Raw genomic sequence first — 20,724 nt, 5'->3', positions numbered from 1 at the left:
GACGCGATAATATTGCGAGGGAAAACCTCGCGAAACGCAATATACCTCTGCGTGCACGAAACGGAAACCTAAATAAAATGAAATGAAGGGATGAAGAAATCTAAATGAAAATGAAGAGCAATGTGTCGAGATGCTGCTGATTCGCATTTCTTTTAATTAAACTGGTGTTAGTTGCGCCCAAATGTAATGATAACGCTCGTTTTCATCGGCTTTTACTAATGCACGACGCTAAGACAGCGATTATGCGAGCGTTAAGGTGATCCTACACGGGTAATAATAGGAAAAGGTTGCCGATACCGACATATCATTTTGTTTTTAGACAATATTTCTTAAACAAAAGGTAAAAATAAAACTTTAAATACATAAATACAAACTAAACAGTGTCTTCTATCAGATAATATAAGCAGTTTTTATGATACTGTTTGTAATTTGGCAATAATTAATTTTTTCGTAAGATAAGTAGAAAATGAGTCTGACAAAATGGGCTCTGAAAATGACACAGTGGACAGTAATGCCACATATTCCTATTCTTTTTCTTTTACAGAAATTATCTGTATAAAATACTTACAAGTGAATGATATTTATAAGATTTGCCAGAATCTTTTCATTTCGATATAAAACATTTTTGTTGAATGCGTATTATATGCGTATTTACTTTATGCTGTTCTGCAAGATGCAAATATATAGCGATAGTTTTTCAAAGGCTTTCCCGTATATGTACCATTGTCTTCAGCTCCGACAGAGTTATTTGACACTATAAATAACATTACCAAGTTAATAATATAATATATTATAGGACCGTATATGTGATAACACAAACTATAGAAATCAAAGCCTTAAACGGTCTGAGCTGGATCTTAATGCTTGTATGATTCTTATGTGAATTTATATACTACGTATGTAGTCCCCAGAAACGCGTATTTTTACAACCTTACACGATTAATATTATTGACAATATATTTCACTTTAATTTTACATACATTACATATATCTATTACACAGACATACTGTGACGTGCATCCTAATAAAACGATATTGATGCTCGAAAATCAAAATCCAGACCACTGTCAGTATTCTACGTCAATTCAATATAAGCACATACATCAGTAATACTGTTAGTATTTGTTAATATTGATAGTATTATTGATTGTATAAAGTGATCTTTAAAACAACAAACGTTATATATTAATACTATCTTGGCGTAACATTCGTTCTAGCATACCACTGAAAGAAATACAAACATTCGCGCGTTGAATGTCAAATTTAATTAAATTATTTACGTATTTCATATAGGATCCCAAACCATCCGTGCTCATTTAGAAACGAAGGAAGTGATTTTTATTAAAAATTACGAATATTTTGATGAGTAAATCGGATACCTACACTCTATATCGAATGGTGATGTTTTCAACTTCCTAATATCCGAACGAAAATAAATTATTCAGATCGAAAATCTATTTTTTTTAAATGAAACCTGAAATTTTTTATTACACACAGATTCGGGTTCTACATTAAATAAATAAAATAAAACTTTTGTATATACTAAGCATTTTTCCGAAAAATGTTAATTATAACCGATAAGACTTTTGAAATGAGTTTTAGTGGAAAAAATGTTTTTGCAATATCTACTCTCGACATAATCCGAAAATTGAAAATATCACCATTCAATAGAACGTACTTGACTTATACCTATCAAAATTTTGGGGCTTTTGATAAAAACCACTTTCCTCGTTTTTAAATGGGTGCAGGCGTAGGTCATCCAGAACATCTTACGTATTTTCAAAGAAGCGTTTGGAAATATATACCCAAGTGCCTCCAGATATCAATTTATTCCTTGTTTAATATTCGATGAAAAACAAGGATAGAATGATACTTGGAGGCACTCGGTGTGTATTTCCGAACATAGCTCAAGTGGAATATCTCGTATGAACTGTATGATATATGGCAATTCGGCGTAGTATCAACTTTGCCATATCGCATTTGATGGAATGCTCGTTTAAGAGATATTGCAGCATCGAGGCACAAGGCGTGTGCATAAATGTATGCGGTAGTACACATGCGAGCGAATACACAGTATCCCGTTGATTACGAGCATGTATCGGCGATGATTAGACGATAACGCGATAGACTGCCAGTGTTTTCTAGCGAAGCTCATTTCTTTGCAAAATAATAACGACGAGATGTGCTTTATAGCAAGAAGAACAAAAGAGAAAGAAACAAAAAGACTTTACGGTTAATATCCGCTCTGATAACCTTAAAATATGTTGTCAAGGTCATGAACCTCAGTGACCTTCAATAGGTTTAGTTGGTGGTCGTCCTTAAAAGTTATTAATGAAAAAGTTTACTGCTTTATAGGGTGAAACGAAGTCTATACTTGTACCGTTTTATACAGGTCTTCGACTTTTCAGCGTGAAGCGAGATCCATCCCATCTCTCCTTCTACCTTGGGATTTAATTGTTAGTATATAGCATATAACAGAAATAAGATAGTATTTTTTAAACTTTTCTTGTCAATATAACTTTTAAACGAAAAACAATAACCAACTAAAATCTGTTTGAAGTCACTCAGGGTCATGATCTTAACATATGTTAATGTCAAGGTCATCAGAGCTAGATCCTCTTTTGTCGATATTTACTGACTTTACAAAATCCTATGGAGAGTCTTATCTCTTTTTCTCTCTCCTCGTTCGTTCTCTTTCACGTGAAACCGCAGGAGATCTTTAATACTCTCGCTAAATGCGCTTAAATATACGATACTCATCTCGTATGAAAGCATATACGTTCGCGCAAATCTAAGAAAAAATTTTATGGCTAATATATCTTCAACGTGTGTCGCTTCTAAATACAAACAACAAGACAGTCCGTTTCGGAATGAGCAATTTTAATGCCGACAGATCCTCATATCAAATAATGCACAGTGGATATTCCAAAAAGTGATCAAAAATTAAGATTAGAATATTGATGCAAAAATTTCATAGAAAAGATAATAATATAGGGCTATGAACACCGAGCTAGGTTGTAGTGTTACAAAATTGCGATACTAATCGTTATAACTTATAATCTTATTGTTAGTCAAGAAAGTACAAACGTTTCAACCATTATCAAATCATCTCCAATATATAAAATCCTACTCAAAATTTAAAAACTCGTCCTATAATCCAGTTAACATCAAATGAATAAAATTCTCGCAAATTTTGTGGGTGGTATAATTAACATGTGAATTTATGTATGTTAATAAAGCTCATGTAAAGTCGTAATGCAATAAGATGTAAGCAATAAGTGAACTGGTATCACAGTATAGGCTATTACGTTCTTTATTGTGATTGGCCAATTCACTTACTGCTTACGTTTTACTGCCTTACGTTTTTTCTGTGTTTTTGGCTTAAGAAATTAATGTTCTTTTGTTCAAATCTTACAACCGCTCAATTTGTACCAACGTGTACCAACGTGCGCGATTATAATAAGTGTAAAAAACTAAAGAACAAACTTATCATTACAATGTAAATACTTTAGTTTACGTGCACTATAGATTTTCAGTACTGGCAATAAATTTTGGAACACAGTTTCCACAAACAGTTTAACAAATACTTTTTAAAAGCATCTGAAAAGTATTTGTCGAACGATAGCAATGTTACGATAGCAATAATTATAATTATAGTAATATGTAATTATAGTTAGAAATATCGAACATTTCTCTTTCAGTATAGTACTTGCATTGTGATGACAGCGCTTCGTAATTTAATTCCACATCTACTTTGTTAATAAGATTAATCATTGTTATATATAAGGAATTTTTTCTTGCATTCTTACCTGCAGGATATATATGTAATTTTACATTACATCTTTGTCATGGTAACAAATTGATTGGATATAAACTTACATCAGAGCGGGTACTCGATCTGTGGCTGAGTTTGCAAGGAAATCTTTATGTTGGATTGTGTGAAACTTGTATGTATTGCGCTGAGGATGGCCCAAAGTGTTGGCCGAAACGTACGAATTTTGTGAACATAGGTATTTTCTTAAATACATTTATGTAAAATATGATTATTGATTTTTAACTAATATTTGCGCACCAATTACCGCGCCGTACTCTCATAGCCTTGTTTGATATATATTTATTTTAATAATTAGTTCATCTTTGATAAAAATATAAAATAAAAAATGCATATAGGATTGATATTCTTAATTTATTTTCGTAAAATTATTTTTATTTGAGAAATGTTCTCAAATCTCTATGTACGATTTTTTTCTGTCTATCTTTGTCATCTATATAGATGTGAGAAACAACAAGGTTATGCATTAAAGGAGACGGTATGATCATAAAATTTAAATTAATCAATATCCAAAAATCAGGGCTAATGAGAGTCATCAACGATGGACGGCGCAATACTCAATATTAGAAGTATATACTTATTTGAAGAAAAGCTTCATCTTTATTTGATGTATAATACTAAACGTTTCAACTCACTTTGGAGTCATCCTCAGCAACCACATACAATTCATTAATAATTCATGTCCATCATGGATAAGTCACTTACAAATCGGTTGATAAGAAGTGGAACAGATCTGTCAATTATTAATAATTACATTAGAATTGAACAATTAAATATTTACTGTAGAAGAAATTTGATTACATCAATTAATTCTGCGGAAAAGGAACACATAACTTTTTCTCCGACTGTACAAAAAATAAATAAAAATTAGGATTACGAAACTTATTTTAGTTCATGAGTAGATTAGTAAGGTTAGAAAAAATTTGAAAAAATTAGACATACGTTTTTCTTTGTAACTTTATCTACAGAATCGATTGGTATAATCAGTTTTCTTCTACAGTCAGTATTTAATATTAATTAATAACATTTGTTACAAAAATTATTTTTGTTATATGCTTTTTATGTTACATTTGGAAATCGGCGGTTTAGAAAATATGTTTATAGGCATTTGCATACACATACAAAGGTTAATATTTTCATCCCTTTAAGTTTTATAATTTTAGTACAACACAAAAGAATACTAATAGAAAAGTCAAGCTCATCGAAATAATAAACAAATATCTGTAAAATGTCACGTGAACGAGCAAAATAACAAATATAATTTAATATTTATTTATTAAATAAAAATTAGCTGTAAACATAAAATTAGCAAATAGTGCGGAATACATTTTAACTTCACTTAATTTTCATTAGCTGTAAATATAAATTAAAACAAAGAACGGATTGTGAGTTAGACAAATTTATCCGACTATAGACATAATTAAACAGAGTTATAAAATAATAATGTCACAGAAGCTAATAACAATTATACATCACTAAATAAATAATAAATTGTCGTAAGTCGTAGAAATTAAAATGTAATTACTGGTCATTGTTAATTATTTTTCAAAAATTAAATGTTAATTTAAATAATTGTTATAGCTAATTCTTATTTGACAAATAAATAATATTATCTTCGTTATAATGTCATAGAACAAGAGATTGGTTTGAAGAATTAGATAGCAATAAGAAAAATGAGGAAAGATATGAGATTATGATTCAAATACAATTAAGGAAAATACATGTACTGTGGAAGTTGCGGGAAGAGAAAGAAAAAGAATATATGAAAAACAAGGATGACAGAGATAAATTCAAGGATGTACGATAAGAGAAGAAAACAGGATTAAAAGAGTAAGAGGATGTAAGGAAGGAGAATAAAACGTCTAGAACTTTGTATATAAGAAATAGATAGTAAGCAATAAGTAGTAAAAAATAAAAAAAGAAAAAAGTAAGGATAAGTAATTAGATTTAAAAGGTTGTAGTAGATAAATAAAAACAAAAAATATTTTGTATTGCGACATACAGGACGTGTATGTTAGATTTTTATCTAGTCGAATAATTATAAGAGACGATACATGCGTGTGTAAAATAAATTGTAACCGAATTCGTTCTTGTAAACCGAAGTATAAATTATTCTGTTGTTGTGTTAATTATTTTGCTCGTTCAACATCGATATTGACATTCATTTTATTGTAGTAATAAAATGCATTCATTAATTTATCTTTCGTATTAAAAAATTATATTGTAATCTCTCAAGTCATTAAAGTTCTTTATCAAATAATTATAAAAGTCTAATTACTTCACTAATAATCTTTGTCCTACTTTTTTAATACACTGCACGCAATCTGTCGTTGACTTCACGAACTTCTTCATGCATTTATTAATAGAATGTAAATCGTGAATAAAAATGTAAAATAAAAGTAGCTTTTTAGTTGTATAAAATCGGTTCTTGGCCGTGATTAAGTTTAAAATAAAGGCCTGTAAAGGTCTGTATTTACAGCATAAATGCCAATGCATATTAAAGACATAAAATAATTTTGATATAAACAAAAAAAGACGAGAAAATTTATAAAAAGCAGAATTTAAGAAATAAAAGTCTTTAAGAGCCAAAGCTGGATGTTGCAATTATAACTTATTGTATATAACAATTATTATATACAGTAAATTATAATTGCAACAACATTCAGCTTTGACTCTCAAAAGCTTTTTTTATTTTTATTTAATTTACTTCATAAGAGCCTATATAATTTCCATTGTAAAATTTATTTTCGCGTTAAAATAATTACATCAAAAAATTACTTTTGATACATTAAGCGTGATATTTGATATTGTTTATTGGGGCGAACAAAGAATTGGAAAAAACGTGAATAATAAGTCCATTTCGCCAAATATTTATACCTCTACAAAAATACTACAGCGATAAGACGGTATATGACAAAAGTATCAGAGCATGACATTATCTAAATGAATACCTTGTGCAAAAATTAACAACATAAACGGATAATGCAAAATATTACATATTCCACCTCGAGAAAAGCTCGATCCGAGAAACTCGTGAACAAAAATTACAAAAACTTGAGGAACTCTACCTAATTATAATCTTGAAATTAAAATCAGCAATGCACGATATATATCCGCATGATTCTGGCGGCAAACGGTGATGTTATAAAAACGACGAAAAAAATAATGAAAAACAAACGAGTAGTCGCAAGAAAATTTGTTGAAGCAAAACTCTCGTAACGCGTGTATTGTAATTTTAAATAAAGCAACCAACACACGGCGCTAATAAAAGCTGGCGAGACGTCACATCGCGTCGCGCGTTCCGCTCACCGATAAGCCCGTTCCCTCGCAAACATCAACCGACGAGGAGCGATGTAGGAAGGGTGTTTTCTCGGTTTCGCCGGCTCGAGCGAGAGAAATGCGAGAACGGCGGGTACTCACTTGCTAGATTTACGGCTATCGGCGAGGCCTTGGTACGTGTTGGTCGACGTCATCTTGGAAGCGAGATCGGGCTCCTGCACAAAGGACTGGCGACGAAGATTCGTTGAGAATTTGCGGCACTACCGACCGAACTCTGCCGGATGAGCCAGGCCAGGACTCTCTCCCCTCCCACTAGCCGTTCGGAAATCAAATGCTGTCGCGACGCGCGATTGGACGCCCGCGCAGCGATCGCGGGTGACGTCATACCGCTAGTCAGTGCAGCAGCTGAATCGCCCAACATCTGGACAATTAAGAGAATAATTAAGATTTGTTGTTCGCGTTGTTTGAAATCTCCAAAAAGTCTTGCGCTTAAAACAAGATAATAATATATTCGGACGTTCGGAAGGAGGAAAAGCTAAGATGTTGAATACAAAAAGTACAAGCAACATAAGTAGATTGCTATTTCTTATAAGCTCTGTTATATAAAACTAGACGAAACGATAACATTTTTAATATTTTTCTTGTAAAATGCAAAGGAAATTTGCACAAAATGAAAGATTCAGGGCCCCTACTCTTGAAAAGTATCGCGTATGAAACTAGGGAAATGTTATAATATGTGTAACGCATACTCATAGTCTTGGAGCATATAGACATGGAGGGAACATTGGGTGCATTCAATACTACAACCGCTTACTGAGCGCTCAATGAGCAAAAAAGGGATTAATCTATTATTAATACATTTATTTATTATAATTCGTAACGTAGAATAAAGCCCCAGACACAACGCGAAAGAATAGCGATAGCGATTATGCTGGATTCACCCTGCATCCGATTTGCGTCATACGACGCTCTGCAACCAATCAGAAAACAGGTTTCCGATGGATTTTGCTTCGTATCATCAGAATCCTGTTTTCTGATTGATTACAGAGCGTCGTACGACGCAAATCGGATGCAATGTGAATCCAGCATTATACTATGCTTAAAGGCCGGATCAGACTGCGCACTGAAGAATTTGATTGAGAATGAAGATTGAAAGATTGAAGTTTGACCAATCAGAACAAAAAGAGCCAGATTTTTTTTGTTCTCATTGGTGAAATTTTAATCTTTAATCTTCAATCTCAATCTTCAATGCATAGTCTGATTCCGGCCTAAAGCCTTGTGTCCACGATGCTAGAAATCGGTCCGAGAACTTGGATGAAGAAAGAATTGACCAATCGCAATGGTCATGTAATCAAATTGTTCAAATGTGATTTGTTAATTTTTTCTCTATCCGAGATCTTGGACCGATTTCTAGCATCATGGACACAAGGCTTCACTTATCGTCTCGCTGATTGGTTGCTGCTTCCGCTGCTTGACGCTTGACGGCTCCATGTGTCTACACCTTTAGACCATCTCGAATCTTGAGCAACGTCTATGGATTCCGTTCTATGTGTCGATGGTATGTCAAATCAGAATTTATCTTTTAATTTAGAATTATTCTTTCTCCTTTTAATGTGAAGTGAGAAAGATCAACTGTAAATTAGTTCAGCTAAAAAACCTATAATATTTTTTCCAGACCAGGCATCAAAAAGTGACAAGCATTAATGTAGTATACTTGTATTAATATTTAAAATGTCGTTTACATACAGGTATCATGCATGGCTAAATAAATGTACGACAATCATTAATAAAAAAAAGCAAGAAAATAAGCGCAAAAAATTACTTGCAATATTAGCAATTCATGAATTACAAAAAGAAATGGAAAAAGATTATCATGAAAAACGCTTTTGTGTTGAACCGATATTTCAAAAACATACTCGTGGATTTCGTCACTCAATTTTTCCAGTCGTGTCATTAAATGAAAGTCAATTCAGGAACTATTTTTGCATGACGGCAACACAATTGGAAGAATTATTACTTTTAGTTGCACCTCGAATCACCAAACAAACGATAATTCAAGAGCCAATTTCTGCCAAAGAACAATTGTCAATGACAATAAGGTTAGTCTCAAAAATTATTTTATTACATTATTTGTTTTGTTTTTAAATATATTATTAAATTAATTATAATTTTTATTATACACAACACAGATTTTTGGCATCTGGTGATTCTATAACTTCTATGGCTTATCAATATCCCAATGACTTGATAACTGTGAGTGATATTATTGAAGAAATATGTAATGCTATATGGAATAATCTCCAACAGCAAGTACTTCCATCGTCTTTAGCAAAAAAAGATTGGTTAAATATTGCATATGATTTTGAAGAATTATGGAATTTCAAACATTGTGTCGGAGCAATTGATGGAAAACATATTTTGATACAGGTATAATATGTATTGTATTGTTAATATATACGAGTTAAATATTATAAATATAAAAACTAAATAGCTTTTTAAAAACTAAATTTATTTTTTCAGTGTCCTAATAATTCGAGTCCATCATCTTTCAATTACAAAAATAACCACAACATTGTTTTGCTTGGAATATGTAATGCAAAGTATATTTTTACATTTGTGGACATTGGAGGTTATGGTCAACGCAGTGATGGTAGCATCTTTAAAGGTTCCTTGATTGGACAATCTTTTCATAATAAACAAATGAATTTACCAGAACCAGAACCTATTACGTCAGATGGACAACCTTTACCCTACATACTTGTAGGAGATGAAGCGTTTCAATTATCAGATTACTTGCTTCGACCTTATCCGGCAAGAGAACATCTAACGCGAGATCGAATACTTTTTAATCATCGTCTTAGTCGTGCTAGAAGGACAATTGAAAATACTTTTGGCATTCTAGTGAGTAGATGGAAAATTTTGAGGCGACCAATTATTTGTAATGTTACACAAACAATGAAAATAATTCAAGCAATAATATGTCTCCACAATTGGCTTCGCTTACAAGATGTTGAAGATAATCAATACGTATCTCCATCAATGATTGATCAAGATGATCCAAATGGTTTAATTCCTGGTTCTTGGAGAAAATGCATTGAAAATAGTGCCCTTCGTGACATAACTAAATGCGGTACTAATACCAGTAGTCGCCAAGCTAGACAAATTCGAGAAGAATTTTGTCAATATTTTAACAATGAAGGAGCTATACCATGGCAATTTGATCAATGTTAATATTATAGACTTTAATTTATAAATTTTATATATTTAATTATATTTATTTAATGTTTGAATGATGTATATCAATACTCTTGATAAAAAAAGAACATACAGTGTAAAGACAAAATAATATATAATAAGTAAAAATTACGCATGTTCTGCCAAAGCATCATATATTATATCTAAAAACGTTTTCATTATTTTTCGCCGTTTGCGTAACCCCAATTCTCGCAGTTGGCATCCTAACATTGACAAAAAGGCATCAATTTCATCCGGAACTGGAATAGGCGGAAGATTAACAGACATGTCGTTATTGTCGCACAATGCATTTGTAATTTTGTCTATTGCATTGGCAGACTTTTCAAAATTACTCTTCTTTCTTTTATTGCGGGGACCACTATCTAAAAAGAGTAAATATTATAAACAATAAGTCACATTACTGTCTCCTAATATTCACTAATAGTACAGAAAATTGATAATTTTATGTTTTTTTATATTTATAGTTTTAATATAATATTTGTACAATATTAGAGAATATACAGTTTATGTTCAATCAATACATACTTGATTCGTTTTCAACATCTTCAAAATCATCTATCTCAATATTACTCATGGTGCTGTAAATATTAAAATTATCAATTATTAAAGTGTCAAGGGTTAAGAGCGCAACAGCAAGTTGATCTATACTAATATTTTAGTTTATACATAAATATAACAAACGTTTCAACCAATACATTCAAGTCATTTTCAATTGAGCGATAATTACATACATTAATATTAAAATTATCATTACAAATTGTATCAAATATACTATTTTTGACATTTTTATATATAAAATATATCATTCTTACGCTTTCAACAAGCAAGAATCTCGTAAAAATTCCATTGAATCATAATGAAACCATTTCTTTCCATTGTTTTTTCGAGCAGATCCACTGGCGCTTGTTTCTGATCTAATTATTCGTCGGTATGTATCATGTAAGCTTTTAAATTTTGTTTTGGCTTCATTGGCTGTAATTTTCGTATTTAAAGCATTTGCTACTTCTTGCCATAAAGTTTTTGTAATTTTTAAGTTGCGTAGTGATAATGGAAGTTTATAATTCCAAAGAGGCTCTCGTAACTGAACTTCTAAAATGAGAGTTTCTTCGTCATCGTGGCTAAGTTTTACTTTTAAGCCTTCATCTGAATTTCTTCGTTTCTCACAAGAATTTTGCTCAGATAAGTGTATTGGCGTAACAAAATCTAAATACAAAACTTACATACATTAGAAACAATGAAAAAGGTTTTCACATTATTTTGGTACAATTATAATCAAGTTTATTACCTGTATTTTTCTTGTGTAATTGCACTGTTATTATTTGTTTTTTATCTATGCTTGACACTCTGCTTTTTATTACGGTCACTCCATCATCTGCAAAATATTAAATAATATGTATTAAATTAAATAATAAATTAAAAAATATATTAAATAATAAATACAATAAAACGTCTAGCTTTTAATATCTAACAATTATAGGATCTAATTTACTTAATAACGGATAAAAATATAACGTATCAGGTTCTGTGATATATTGTGTATAGCCTTTTAAACAAGCATGCTTTCCAATATCTGCTTGCTCGCAGATCATTTCACATAATCCGCACGTTTGTACGAGATTAAGGGATTCATTCTGAAAAATATATTAAATTTAATACTACAGATATTTGTAAAATACTTCTAATTTGTTAGTGTTGTTAATGTTACCTCTAACTTTCATATTTTGGCTAATTATAATCTTTCAGTCTTCTTGTAAAATTGAAAGGTTATAATATATGTATATTTAAGATAGATTATATTTGGTTTGTACGATACACTATTGAAAATCGCAAAATGTAGAAGATGTAAAAATTAATATTTTACGTACGTCAGAGTCCATTTTTTATTTCGAATCGGAATGATTAACAAAGATTCAGCGACGACGCTAAATGTTAGACAAATTCAACTTCTTTAAAAGTACAATTACTTGGCTTCATGCAGCGAAGCTTCGCTGGCGAGGACTCCCCACTCCGCTGTAAACAACGCCAGCGTTCAACGCTCTTCGCTAAAGCCTTCTCAAGCTGGAAACACAATAGACACAAGCAATAGGAACAGGCAACAGGGAATAACGAGCCATCCAATCAAGCTCTGGGATATAATATCGAACTTATACCCCAAAGCTCTGATTGGACGGCTCGTTATTCCCTGTTGCCTGTGCCTATTGCGTGTCTATTGTGTTTCCAGCTTTAGAAACATAAGTCCGGATCTACAATAGAGTTTTAAGCCTTAAGCCATAAGAAATGGGCGAATCACAGTCGTTTATTCTTCTCGGATTCGACTGTGATTGGTCAATTTCTTACTCTTACTTCCTACTCCGTGTATTGTAGACGACGCCTCAGAAAACAGGATTCCGATGGATTTTACTTCGTATCATCGGAATTCTGTTTTCTGATTGGTTGCAGAGCGTCGTACGAAGCAAATCGGATGCAGGGTGAATCCAGCAATAGTACTGACGCATGCGCATTGCGAACATTTGGGACTCTATACCTTTCTCTCTCGCACAGATGTTGGCCTCACGTTTGGTATATGGGTAGCATAGGCAATTCCTCTTCCAGTAGTATATGTTCTAAGATGGGGTCAGCTTCAAGACTGCGTTCGGAAATTTCACCGGGATGCCCCTGTGTATCGCTTTATCCTTATTTAACATTGAGTGAAGAACAAGGATAAAACGATACATGGAGGCACTCGGGTGATATTTCCGTACGTAGCCCAATACATGGGATACGGGAGTTCGAGGGTATTGAGGGCCCCGGCTGTTACTTCATGTTACTGTGACGCTTTTGTTGCGCATACATCACCGAAAACGTCTGAAGGAGAAAAGAAGGGAACGGCGACGCGGCGATGTTAAATCAGGCAGTGGTCGAGGCACTTTATTCGGCGACCTATATCGAAAACTATTTGGATTGCGTGGAAAATTTGCCAAATGACTTGCAGAGGCACGTCTCCCGACTACGAGAGCTGGATGCCACTTGTCAAAGTAAGTTCGATCGAATTTTTATAGTTCTTTTGGAGCAATAATCGATTCAGCAATACTCGTTGCTTTCTTGTGATTTCTGGTTGATTTTCCATGTTGCTTTTTCCTATAAACATATACTGGATCATTTACACTATTTACAATTTGCAGGGATCTCTGATAGCTTTATACAATATTAGTATGACTTATAAATATAATGTGCTTTAAACAACACAACAAAAATTGTTCGAAGTAATTCGAATTTCCTTGGACTGTTTCTTGAACTTTTGTGTTATTCAAGTTTAGAAAAATAATAAATATCAGCATCAGTATTGAAATCTGTAAGAAGACCTTTCAATTGTGAGAAATGAAGAAAGTTGTATTGCATTTTATTTAGGATTTTGATCACATTTTTAACATTGTTTCTTGAAATAAGTATCGTAACTGTATATTGTAGTTGATATATAGTTGTTTACCATGTCTTGATAATTTTATTTTATAGCATATCTGCATGAAGTGGATCAACAACAAGAGGTATTACGGAATGATACAGATCCTATAGTGAAAAGAAGAGCATTGATGAAAGTACAGCAAGCTCTAATTGCAGCACAGGAAATAGGAGATGAGAAATTACAGATTGTTCAGCAAGTGCAAGATCTTATTGAAAATAAATCTAGGCAGTTAGAAGTAGATTATCGAAATTTAGGTATGATATTTTGCAAATTTCTGACGTTAATAAATTGATATAAAAATTAATTCTAGACATCATTGTGTCTTATCTGCTTCTTATCTTATAGACTTTGGAAAGGAACAAGAAAGCTCAGAATCAGTCCGTGAATCAAATATAAACAACAATTCGAATAATGCAAGCCATGCAAACAACTCGGAACGTCAGCCAAAACGTGCAAGAAGAACAAGGACTGAAACCTTGATAGAATCAGCTCATTCTATGGACATGATGGTTGGAATGACAGAAACAAGATCTTCGACATTATCCAATACAACCAATGGAAATCAGAAAAAGACAGCAGCGGCGGCTACTGGTAAAAAGAAGAAGCGAAAATCTCGGCAAGGCAATCAACAAAATCAGCATCGTGAGGATACTCCGCCGCCACCAGAGGATGATCTAGCTATAGATCCCGATGAACCGACTTACTGCCTGTGCGATCAGATATCGTACGGCGAGATGATCCTTTGTGATAACGATCTATGTCCCATCGAATGGTTTCATTTTTCTTGCGTTTCTTTGACGACAAAACCTAAGGGTAAATGGTTTTGTCCCAAGTGTCGCGGTGATAGACCTAACGTTATGAAACCCAAGGCGCAATTCCTTAAAGAACTAGAAAGATACAATAAAGAAAAAGAAGAGAAATCATAGCAAGAACATGGTGATGAAAGACTTAAAAATTTCACAAAATTTAATTGGACTTAATCGAGACTTTTGTAAGATACTTTTAGTTTCGACTGTAGATGTAAATTTGAATTGTAATCTATCAAAATTTTCATATTTTTTATTTTTTCTCCATGAAATTATAACTCTCTTAATTGTAGAATTGTAGTCAGAGGACATTATATTTTTTGCATTTAAATTATAAAAAATGAATATATATATTTATGATTGTACACACACATACACACATGTATATGTATATATATATATATAAATGAGTCACAAAAAGTCTATGTTCGAATACATTTCCTTCGTTGATATCAATTATAAAATACTCATTTATTAGATTATTAGAATGCGTATTAAAAAAACAAGTAAAATATCTTTACGGAAGAAATAGTTCAGAAAATACACGAACTATATATATATACAATATAAATTATAAAATATGTAATGAGAAAAATAAAAATATATAAAAATAACTACAAGATAACGAGGAATTGAAATAAACATTTCACAAAAATATAGTAGAGAAGATGAAATCCATTATAATAGTAATATAATTTTATACATCTCCAGTTTCTTTTGTTAAAATTTTGTTATTCCTGTAAAAATTGTATATATATACATATTTTTTTCTTAAATATAAGTATTAACAACGGAAAAACAATAAAGAGTTTACAAACATTTTTTTCTTGCAAAATTTATTAATTCGATACTATTCAATATATGACATTCATTTACAGTCTAATACAAGCGTGACTTTCTAATGGTAAATACCAAGTCGAAAACGAGAAATAATCACACTATTTTCTTATATTTTGCGCCATTACATGGTGAAAGTAGACTTTCCAGAAGCGACTTACAAACTTTCATATTCTTTAGCATAATTGCATTTTTCTCAAGCTCGTCTATACTTGTAAAATAGTAAGTCGATTTGCCTGCAAGATTAACGTATTGGCGAAACATTGTACGGATATTATTTTTGTATCTTTTGCGCGAGGGGTACCTAACGGCTAGTTATAAGAGCAAGACAATACATATTGTATGTACGTACTTATAAGTAAAAGATCACATACGTTTATAGTGCAACTTCACGTCGTTCCAGTTTCCTACTTTTTTAAATTTCTTTTTAAATATTTTTTTGCAACAGTTAAAGTCGTGCGAATTCCTTTCATCATGTTTTTCTACAGAGACTGTGAATCAACACGGAATGTTCGCCACGAGGTATTGAAGGATATTACGTATACAGCTCCAATGGAACATATCGACCGAATCGTCATTTACGTTATAATACAAGGGATAACTTTTTATTTTTGGACAAAGAAGCTGCGACAGAGATCTCTTACACATCGTGAAAAGCGGCATACTTAATGTCAGCGAGGATCCTCCGTGTGACTCTCTTGGAAATTCAGCCAAGACTGTTCAACTACGGTGGCCACTCGCTTCTCGTATTCTCGCTTGTTCTCTTGGTACAATTGCGCCGCTAAAGAGTTGGCTGGCGAATTGGGATTTGGTTCGTCCAAAAGCGACTGTAACACAAATCGTTGACGAATTCCCTCAGCATATTCAGATACATTTTTATATTTTCGACAGAGAAAAAATCGAATACATGAGCGCATACAAAACTGAAAGATTTCCAGGTGAAAAGAGCGTATATAGGATGTACCTTAAAAAGAGCGCCCACTAATCTCGATATAGCTTTTTTAACATATACCCTCTATATGTATGTGTGCATGTGGATGTACGTGTGAATTTGTATGTGTGTGATATGAAAATACTAGAATTCAAAGTACAATTCTGCGACGCCGAAAAAAGACATTCCTTTTGCAGAAAAGAAAAAAGGAAATGAAGAAAACAAAAAAGACGAGCCAAGTAGGTTTTTTATACTCTAACATTTAATATAGTAACTAATTTCGTGTATCATCAGATATTCGAAATAAATAAATACGCAATTTTATAATAATTTATTATTCAACATCGTAAAAATTCCGTCTAACGTTGCACATTCGGTTCGTGATATAGTTCAATAGAGCTTTCAGGAAGAAACATGCTAGGTATGTTTCCCTTTTTCTCTCTTTCGTTATTCTTTTTAACGTTAGCTCCTTGGTAAGGCTGCACGTTCTTCTCCCCTGTATCTGATGGCTGTTGGTGGCTGACTGATGTCGCGATACCAGCATCGCTTTAACACCTGCGACTAATCCACAAAACTCTGCTCCACGCAAGCCTTCACTCGTTTCTCGTACTCGCGTCGATTCTCTTTGTACAGTTGCGCTGCCATTGAGTTGGCAGGTGAATTCGGGTTCGGGTCACTTAACAGCGACTGCAATCACATAAGTCGTACTTCATTACACTTTGAAATAAGGTTTTTCAGTTATCTTTTTGACAATGTGCATGGCCGCAATCGGAAATAAACGCGAGGGAAAGGACAATCTATAAGCCTTTTGCCTTTCTTTTCTCCTACTCTTCCTTTTGTTCTCTAATTGGAAAAAATTAAAGATGATGCATATCGACGGATAATCAAAAATAGTACACAGATAGATGTAGATATATGCAAGTATTATGTAAATCATCATGTGATTAGACTTTGCTGAATTGCAACCGCTGTTAAGACAAAACGAACGAATCCTTCAGATATTTTTAATGCTACGGAGATCTCTTGGAAGTGACGTTTCAATGAGAAACATATAAGTGATATGATTTAGAGAAAATAAGACAACATAATGAACGATACAGATTCTAAAACGTAAAAACAAAAAAAAAAAAGAAAAACGCTTTACGAAAAATCCAGAGAGGATCTTTGTTATCTCTAAAATATTCGTATTTTATTAAAGATATTTATTAATTGCCATGCAAAATACTTTTGGCTTCGGCAAGACTTGCGAATATCATGTATATATTAGAATGCAATATATACTACTTGTAAATATATATTATGACATTATTCTAACGTAAGTTGTAATTGTGTTTCATGCCGCATGATATTAAAATAATTCTTTTTTATCATTTAATTACGCAATGTAAATAACAATGTTATAATAATGATATAACAAGAGATATGTATCAAGCTATAAAAAGAAAAATATTTATATATGATAGAAAAAGACATCAAAAGCATTGTTATGTTGTACATTGATATTTATGCTCATAAAACATTAATTTATTAAAGCCCATAATTTAATTCTCAGCTATTTAAAATGCCAGAAAAGTTAAAATATATTTTGATAAAAAAAAAGAAATAAAAAATTGTACCTGTATAGATGTCAAGATGGCTGAGACGTCATAAGTAGGACTCCAACGATTTTGTAGTATGTCCAGACATATTCCACCATCTGCATATACATTAGGGTGAAACATTTTACTAACAAATCTCACTGTTGGTGGTTTGTTTGGATATTCTTCTGTAAATTCTATTGTAAGTTTAAAGGTGCCATCTTCAAATGGAGTATCATGTGGTCTAAAACATATGTTTACACAAACATAAATATCCTTGTGTGAGCAACTTTCCTATACTTAAAATATTTAATCTTATTTTATTTATTCGGAAGGTAAAGTAAAATTTTATTGTTAGAGTCACTTTACAAGTGTACTTTATAGATGTACTGTTGGATTTTTTGAAACAATAGTAAAAATCAATTCTCTGAGAAAGTGGGTTTTGGTGCCAAATATTTTTCTGTTTGAATTTTCAGTTCAAGTAAATTCCATCAGGCCAACACAAATATATATATATATATATATATATATATAACCAAAGACATTTCTTTTGAAACATTAAGAATGACTAATAAAAATCACATTTTCGTACCCAAATATAACTGCATTCCATATCATAATATTATTGTCTGTCGGAGCGCCTGACACTCCAGTTGGAGGATCTTCCTGTAATCTTTGCAGAAATAACAATTTTTAGAGCCTTGTCTTGCAAATAACGGCACATAAAACTTTATTCTTTGGATTATTGTCGATACATTATTCACAAATACAATGCCACTGATAGTCATAGAACTCGTGATAAGATTAATCTTTGCAAAATCTGATAAATTATATATGAAGCAAATAAAAAAAAATTACAATCCACTCTTACGGGTTTTATACAAGCGTTATATGAAATTTGTCAGAAACGCCATGTCTAATAATGTTATATACAAAAATGAGGAGTCGCTGTTCGAGTGACATTATCATAAAGATTCGCCGAGACTATTTCTAGTAAACGGCTGAAAATCTATCAAGGCTTGCAATAATGCATGGATGAACCATCAACAGGATGGAGAACAATTCATTTTAAAGGGCCAGAAAGGGGGAAGGAAAGGAGGGAGAGGAGCAAGAGGGTGAATGCGAGGGACGCGTCATGCGGGGACACATTTCTAATAATAAACGCGGCTGACGTTCGCGCGGAAGGTGCGAGATCGTTGATCGCGCAGAGTCGGGTCGAATCGAGCGCACCAGGAGCCGCTGCAATTACAATGGCGTCATGCCGATCGAACAGACGTACGAGGGAGAGGGAGAGGGAGAGGGGGACGGACGGAACGGATTACGGAAAGGCGGACAATAAACGCCAAGTACCTCTTGAAATCCCTCATCAATCGCCTCCTCGCAGGGGTGGACATCCCTTACGAATGGGCTTTCCGTTAACTTGTGCGAACGATGATGACTGATCACGCTCGCGCGCTCACACACACTCTCTCTCTCTCTCTCTCTCTCTCTCTGTCTCTCTCTCTCTCTTCCTCACTCTTGTCCTCTGCGACAAGTCTAGATGCGTATATTACGCGTGACTGCAGATGACAACGCCGAAGACAACAACGGTGATGACGATGACGATGACGACGACGACGACGACGACGACCTCCTTCCTTTACCGCACCTTGTGCGCGTAGTCTATCTGCGCGACAAGAAACACCGAAAGAAATCACGACACCCACACGCGCGTCTGTACGCGTACCGGATTTAACGTAGCACTCTGTATACTCTCTCTTTCTCTCACGCGCGAACGAGACGGGGATTATTTCTTACGAGAGCCCGGATTTGCGACGTTCGCAACCGAGCGAGCGAGCGAAAATGAGTGCGAGAGAAACGGAGGAAGTAGAGAGACCGTGGTAGAGGGAGAAGAGCCGAGGAGAGTGAGCGAGAGGCCGTTGTTTGTCTCGTCCTTTGCTTTTTGTTATGTCTCGGTGAAGGCCGTCTTCTTTTTCACGCGAGACTGCTGGAATATAGGGACGCACGCGGCACGAATGCGGTCCCACTCCGATATCCGTGACAAATACGGCGATGACAACGACTATGATCCTCGATGATCACTCGTCAACTCTGGTCAGCTAAAGTCAGCTTGCGTCAGCTGGACAACGAACAGTAGTACAGTACGGTGGGGATACGATACGAAATGAACCACCTCGAATCATGCCCGAGGTGACGTCATCGAAGCACTACGAGCGAGATCTGTATGCAGCCCGTAGCAAATCGGTCAAACGTTTCTCCGGAAATGGCTGCGTTCGGCAGAGAAAACAGCTTTGCAACTGTTGTAAAATTCTTCGATATGATTGGTCTTGCCCTTAAGCTGGAAACAGGCAACAGGGAATAACGAGCCGTCCAATCAGAGCTCTGGGATATAATATCGAACTTATACCCCAAAGCTCTGATTGGACGGCTCGTTATTCCCTGTTGCCTGTGTCTATTGTATTTCCAGCTTTACGCCTAGAGCCCTACATTTATCAGAGAGGCGCAACCTGTGTTATGCATTCTGATTCGCTGTTGCAATCTGACCAATTGCGCGACTTGGCAGCCATTTATAGTACTAGTGACATATTTCTGTTTCATTTTATCCTATACATTCCATCTCACATTATCCTACACGTCATATCTTGTTTGACATAGTTTAAAGGCAGTTTCGGCTGCGGTCCATTTGACGCTACAAACGCTTCGAAGAAAACGCCAATCAGAAAACAGGATTCCGATGATACGAAGCAAAATCCATCGGAATCCTG

The 20,724-nt window shown here is 33.7% G+C and overlaps 5 protein-coding genes across 7 annotated transcripts in view; 2 read left to right on the top strand and 3 right to left on the bottom strand.

The window, feature by feature from the left end:
- Jupiter (microtubule-associated protein Jupiter) overlaps positions 1-7,423 on the bottom strand; it is a 100,490-nt gene extending 93,067 nt beyond the window's left edge. Inside the window, exon 1 of the mRNA XM_018511257.1 lies at positions 7,253-7,423. Within this exon, the coding sequence (XP_018366759.1) occupies positions 7,253-7,305 (53 nt within the window). The 5' untranslated portion in view covers positions 7,306-7,423. The remainder of the gene's footprint in view (positions 1-7,252) is intronic.
- Positions 7,424-8,623: 1,200 nt separating this feature from the next.
- Positions 8,624-10,359, top strand: LOC108763518 (uncharacterized). The gene is made up of 4 exons (XM_018511218.1): positions 8,624-8,669; positions 8,787-9,210; positions 9,301-9,538; positions 9,632-10,359. The coding sequence occupies exons 2-4, from the start codon at positions 8,843-8,845 to the stop codon at positions 10,340-10,342; spliced, it is 1,317 nt and encodes a 438-aa protein (XP_018366720.1). The 5' UTR covers positions 8,624-8,669; positions 8,787-8,842; the 3' UTR covers positions 10,343-10,359.
- Positions 10,360-10,474: 115 nt separating this feature from the next.
- On the bottom strand, positions 10,475-12,360 carry LOC108763505 (uncharacterized). Its single transcript, XM_018511191.1, has 6 exons — positions 12,232-12,360; positions 11,856-11,997; positions 11,652-11,738; positions 11,179-11,569; positions 10,892-10,944; positions 10,475-10,728 (listed from the first exon to the last, which is right to left on the bottom strand). Exons 1-6 carry the CDS (start codon positions 12,241-12,243, stop codon positions 10,475-10,477), a joined length of 939 nt encoding a protein of 312 aa, XP_018366693.1. The 5' UTR covers positions 12,244-12,360.
- Positions 12,361-13,037: 677 nt separating this feature from the next.
- Positions 13,038-14,918, top strand: LOC108763514 (inhibitor of growth protein 1). Its single transcript, XM_018511212.1, has 3 exons — positions 13,038-13,380; positions 13,859-14,062; positions 14,154-14,918. Exons 1-3 carry the CDS (start codon positions 13,245-13,247, stop codon positions 14,732-14,734), a joined length of 921 nt encoding a protein of 306 aa, XP_018366714.1. The 5' UTR covers positions 13,038-13,244; the 3' UTR covers positions 14,735-14,918.
- A 527-nt stretch (positions 14,919-15,445) lies between these two features.
- On the bottom strand, positions 15,446-20,195 carry Ubc6 (ubiquitin conjugating enzyme 6). 3 transcript variants are annotated; one of them, XM_018511270.1, is made up of 4 exons: positions 19,608-20,195; positions 18,552-18,632; positions 17,999-18,203; positions 15,446-16,278 (listed from the first exon to the last, which is right to left on the bottom strand). In XM_018511270.1, the coding sequence occupies exons 2-4, from the start codon at positions 18,575-18,577 to the stop codon at positions 16,123-16,125; spliced, it is 387 nt and encodes a 128-aa protein (XP_018366772.1). In that variant the 5' UTR covers positions 18,578-18,632; positions 19,608-20,195; the 3' UTR covers positions 15,446-16,122. The 3 variants fall into 3 exon arrangements, with proteins under 3 accessions (XP_018366772.1, XP_018366769.1, XP_018366771.1); XM_018511267.1 differs by having other exon boundaries at positions 19,310-20,190; XM_018511269.1 differs by lacking the exon at positions 15,446-16,278 and adding an exon at positions 16,285-17,069 and having other exon boundaries at positions 19,310-20,179.
- Between the last annotated feature and the right edge of the window lie 529 nt (positions 20,196-20,724).

The sequence above is a fragment of the Trachymyrmex cornetzi genome, unplaced genomic scaffold (genome assembly GCF_001594075.2).
Source record: "Trachymyrmex cornetzi isolate Tcor2-1 unplaced genomic scaffold, Tcor1.1 scaffold363, whole genome shotgun sequence".
Lineage (NCBI taxonomy): Eukaryota > Metazoa > Arthropoda > Insecta > Hymenoptera > Formicidae > Trachymyrmex > Trachymyrmex cornetzi.
This window is presented reverse-complemented; position numbering and strand designations above follow the sequence as displayed.

What these genes read in the sequence shown, in the direction of transcription:
- LOC108763514 (XM_018511212.1), top strand. Translation starts at nt 13,245, where the DNA reads ATGTTAAATCAGGCAGTGGTCGAGGCACTTTATTCGGCGACCTATATC. An exon ending in GCTGGATGCCACTTGTCAAA is followed by an intron (nt 13,381 to 13,858) that starts GTAAGTTCGATC and finishes TTTATTTTATAG; the next exon opens with CATATCTGCATGAAGTGGAT. An exon ending in AGTAGATTATCGAAATTTAG is followed by an intron (nt 14,063 to 14,153) that starts GTATGATATTTT and finishes CTTATCTTATAG; the next exon opens with ACTTTGGAAAGGAACAAGAA.
- LOC108763518 (XM_018511218.1), top strand. Translation starts at nt 8,843, where the DNA reads ATGTCGTTTACATACAGGTATCATGCATGGCTAAATAAATGTACGACA. An exon ending in CAATTGTCAATGACAATAAG is followed by an intron (nt 9,211 to 9,300) that starts GTTAGTCTCAAA and finishes TACACAACACAG; the next exon opens with ATTTTTGGCATCTGGTGATT. An exon ending in GAAAACATATTTTGATACAG is followed by an intron (nt 9,539 to 9,631) that starts GTATAATATGTA and finishes TTATTTTTTCAG; the next exon opens with TGTCCTAATAATTCGAGTCC.
- LOC108763505 (XM_018511191.1), bottom strand. An exon ending in ATATTTTTATCCGTTATTAA is followed by an intron (nt 11,739 to 11,855) that starts GTAAATTAGATC and finishes AATATTTTGCAG; the next exon opens with ATGATGGAGTGACCGTAATA. An exon ending in GATTCTTGCTTGTTGAAAGC is followed by an intron (nt 10,945 to 11,178) that starts GTAAGAATGATA and finishes TAATATTTACAG; the next exon opens with CACCATGAGTAATATTGAGA.
- Ubc6 (XM_018511267.1), bottom strand. Translation starts at nt 19,353, where the DNA reads ATGTCCACCCCTGCGAGGAGGCGATTGATGAGGGATTTCAAGAG. An exon ending in TGGAATGCAGTTATATTTGG is followed by an intron (nt 18,204 to 18,551) that starts GTACGAAAATGT and finishes CATATGTTTTAG; the next exon opens with ACCACATGATACTCCATTTG. An exon ending in CCATCTTGACATCTATACAG is followed by an intron (nt 16,279 to 17,998) that starts GTACAATTTTTT and finishes TTTGTGTTACAG; the next exon opens with TCGCTTTTGGACGAACCAAA.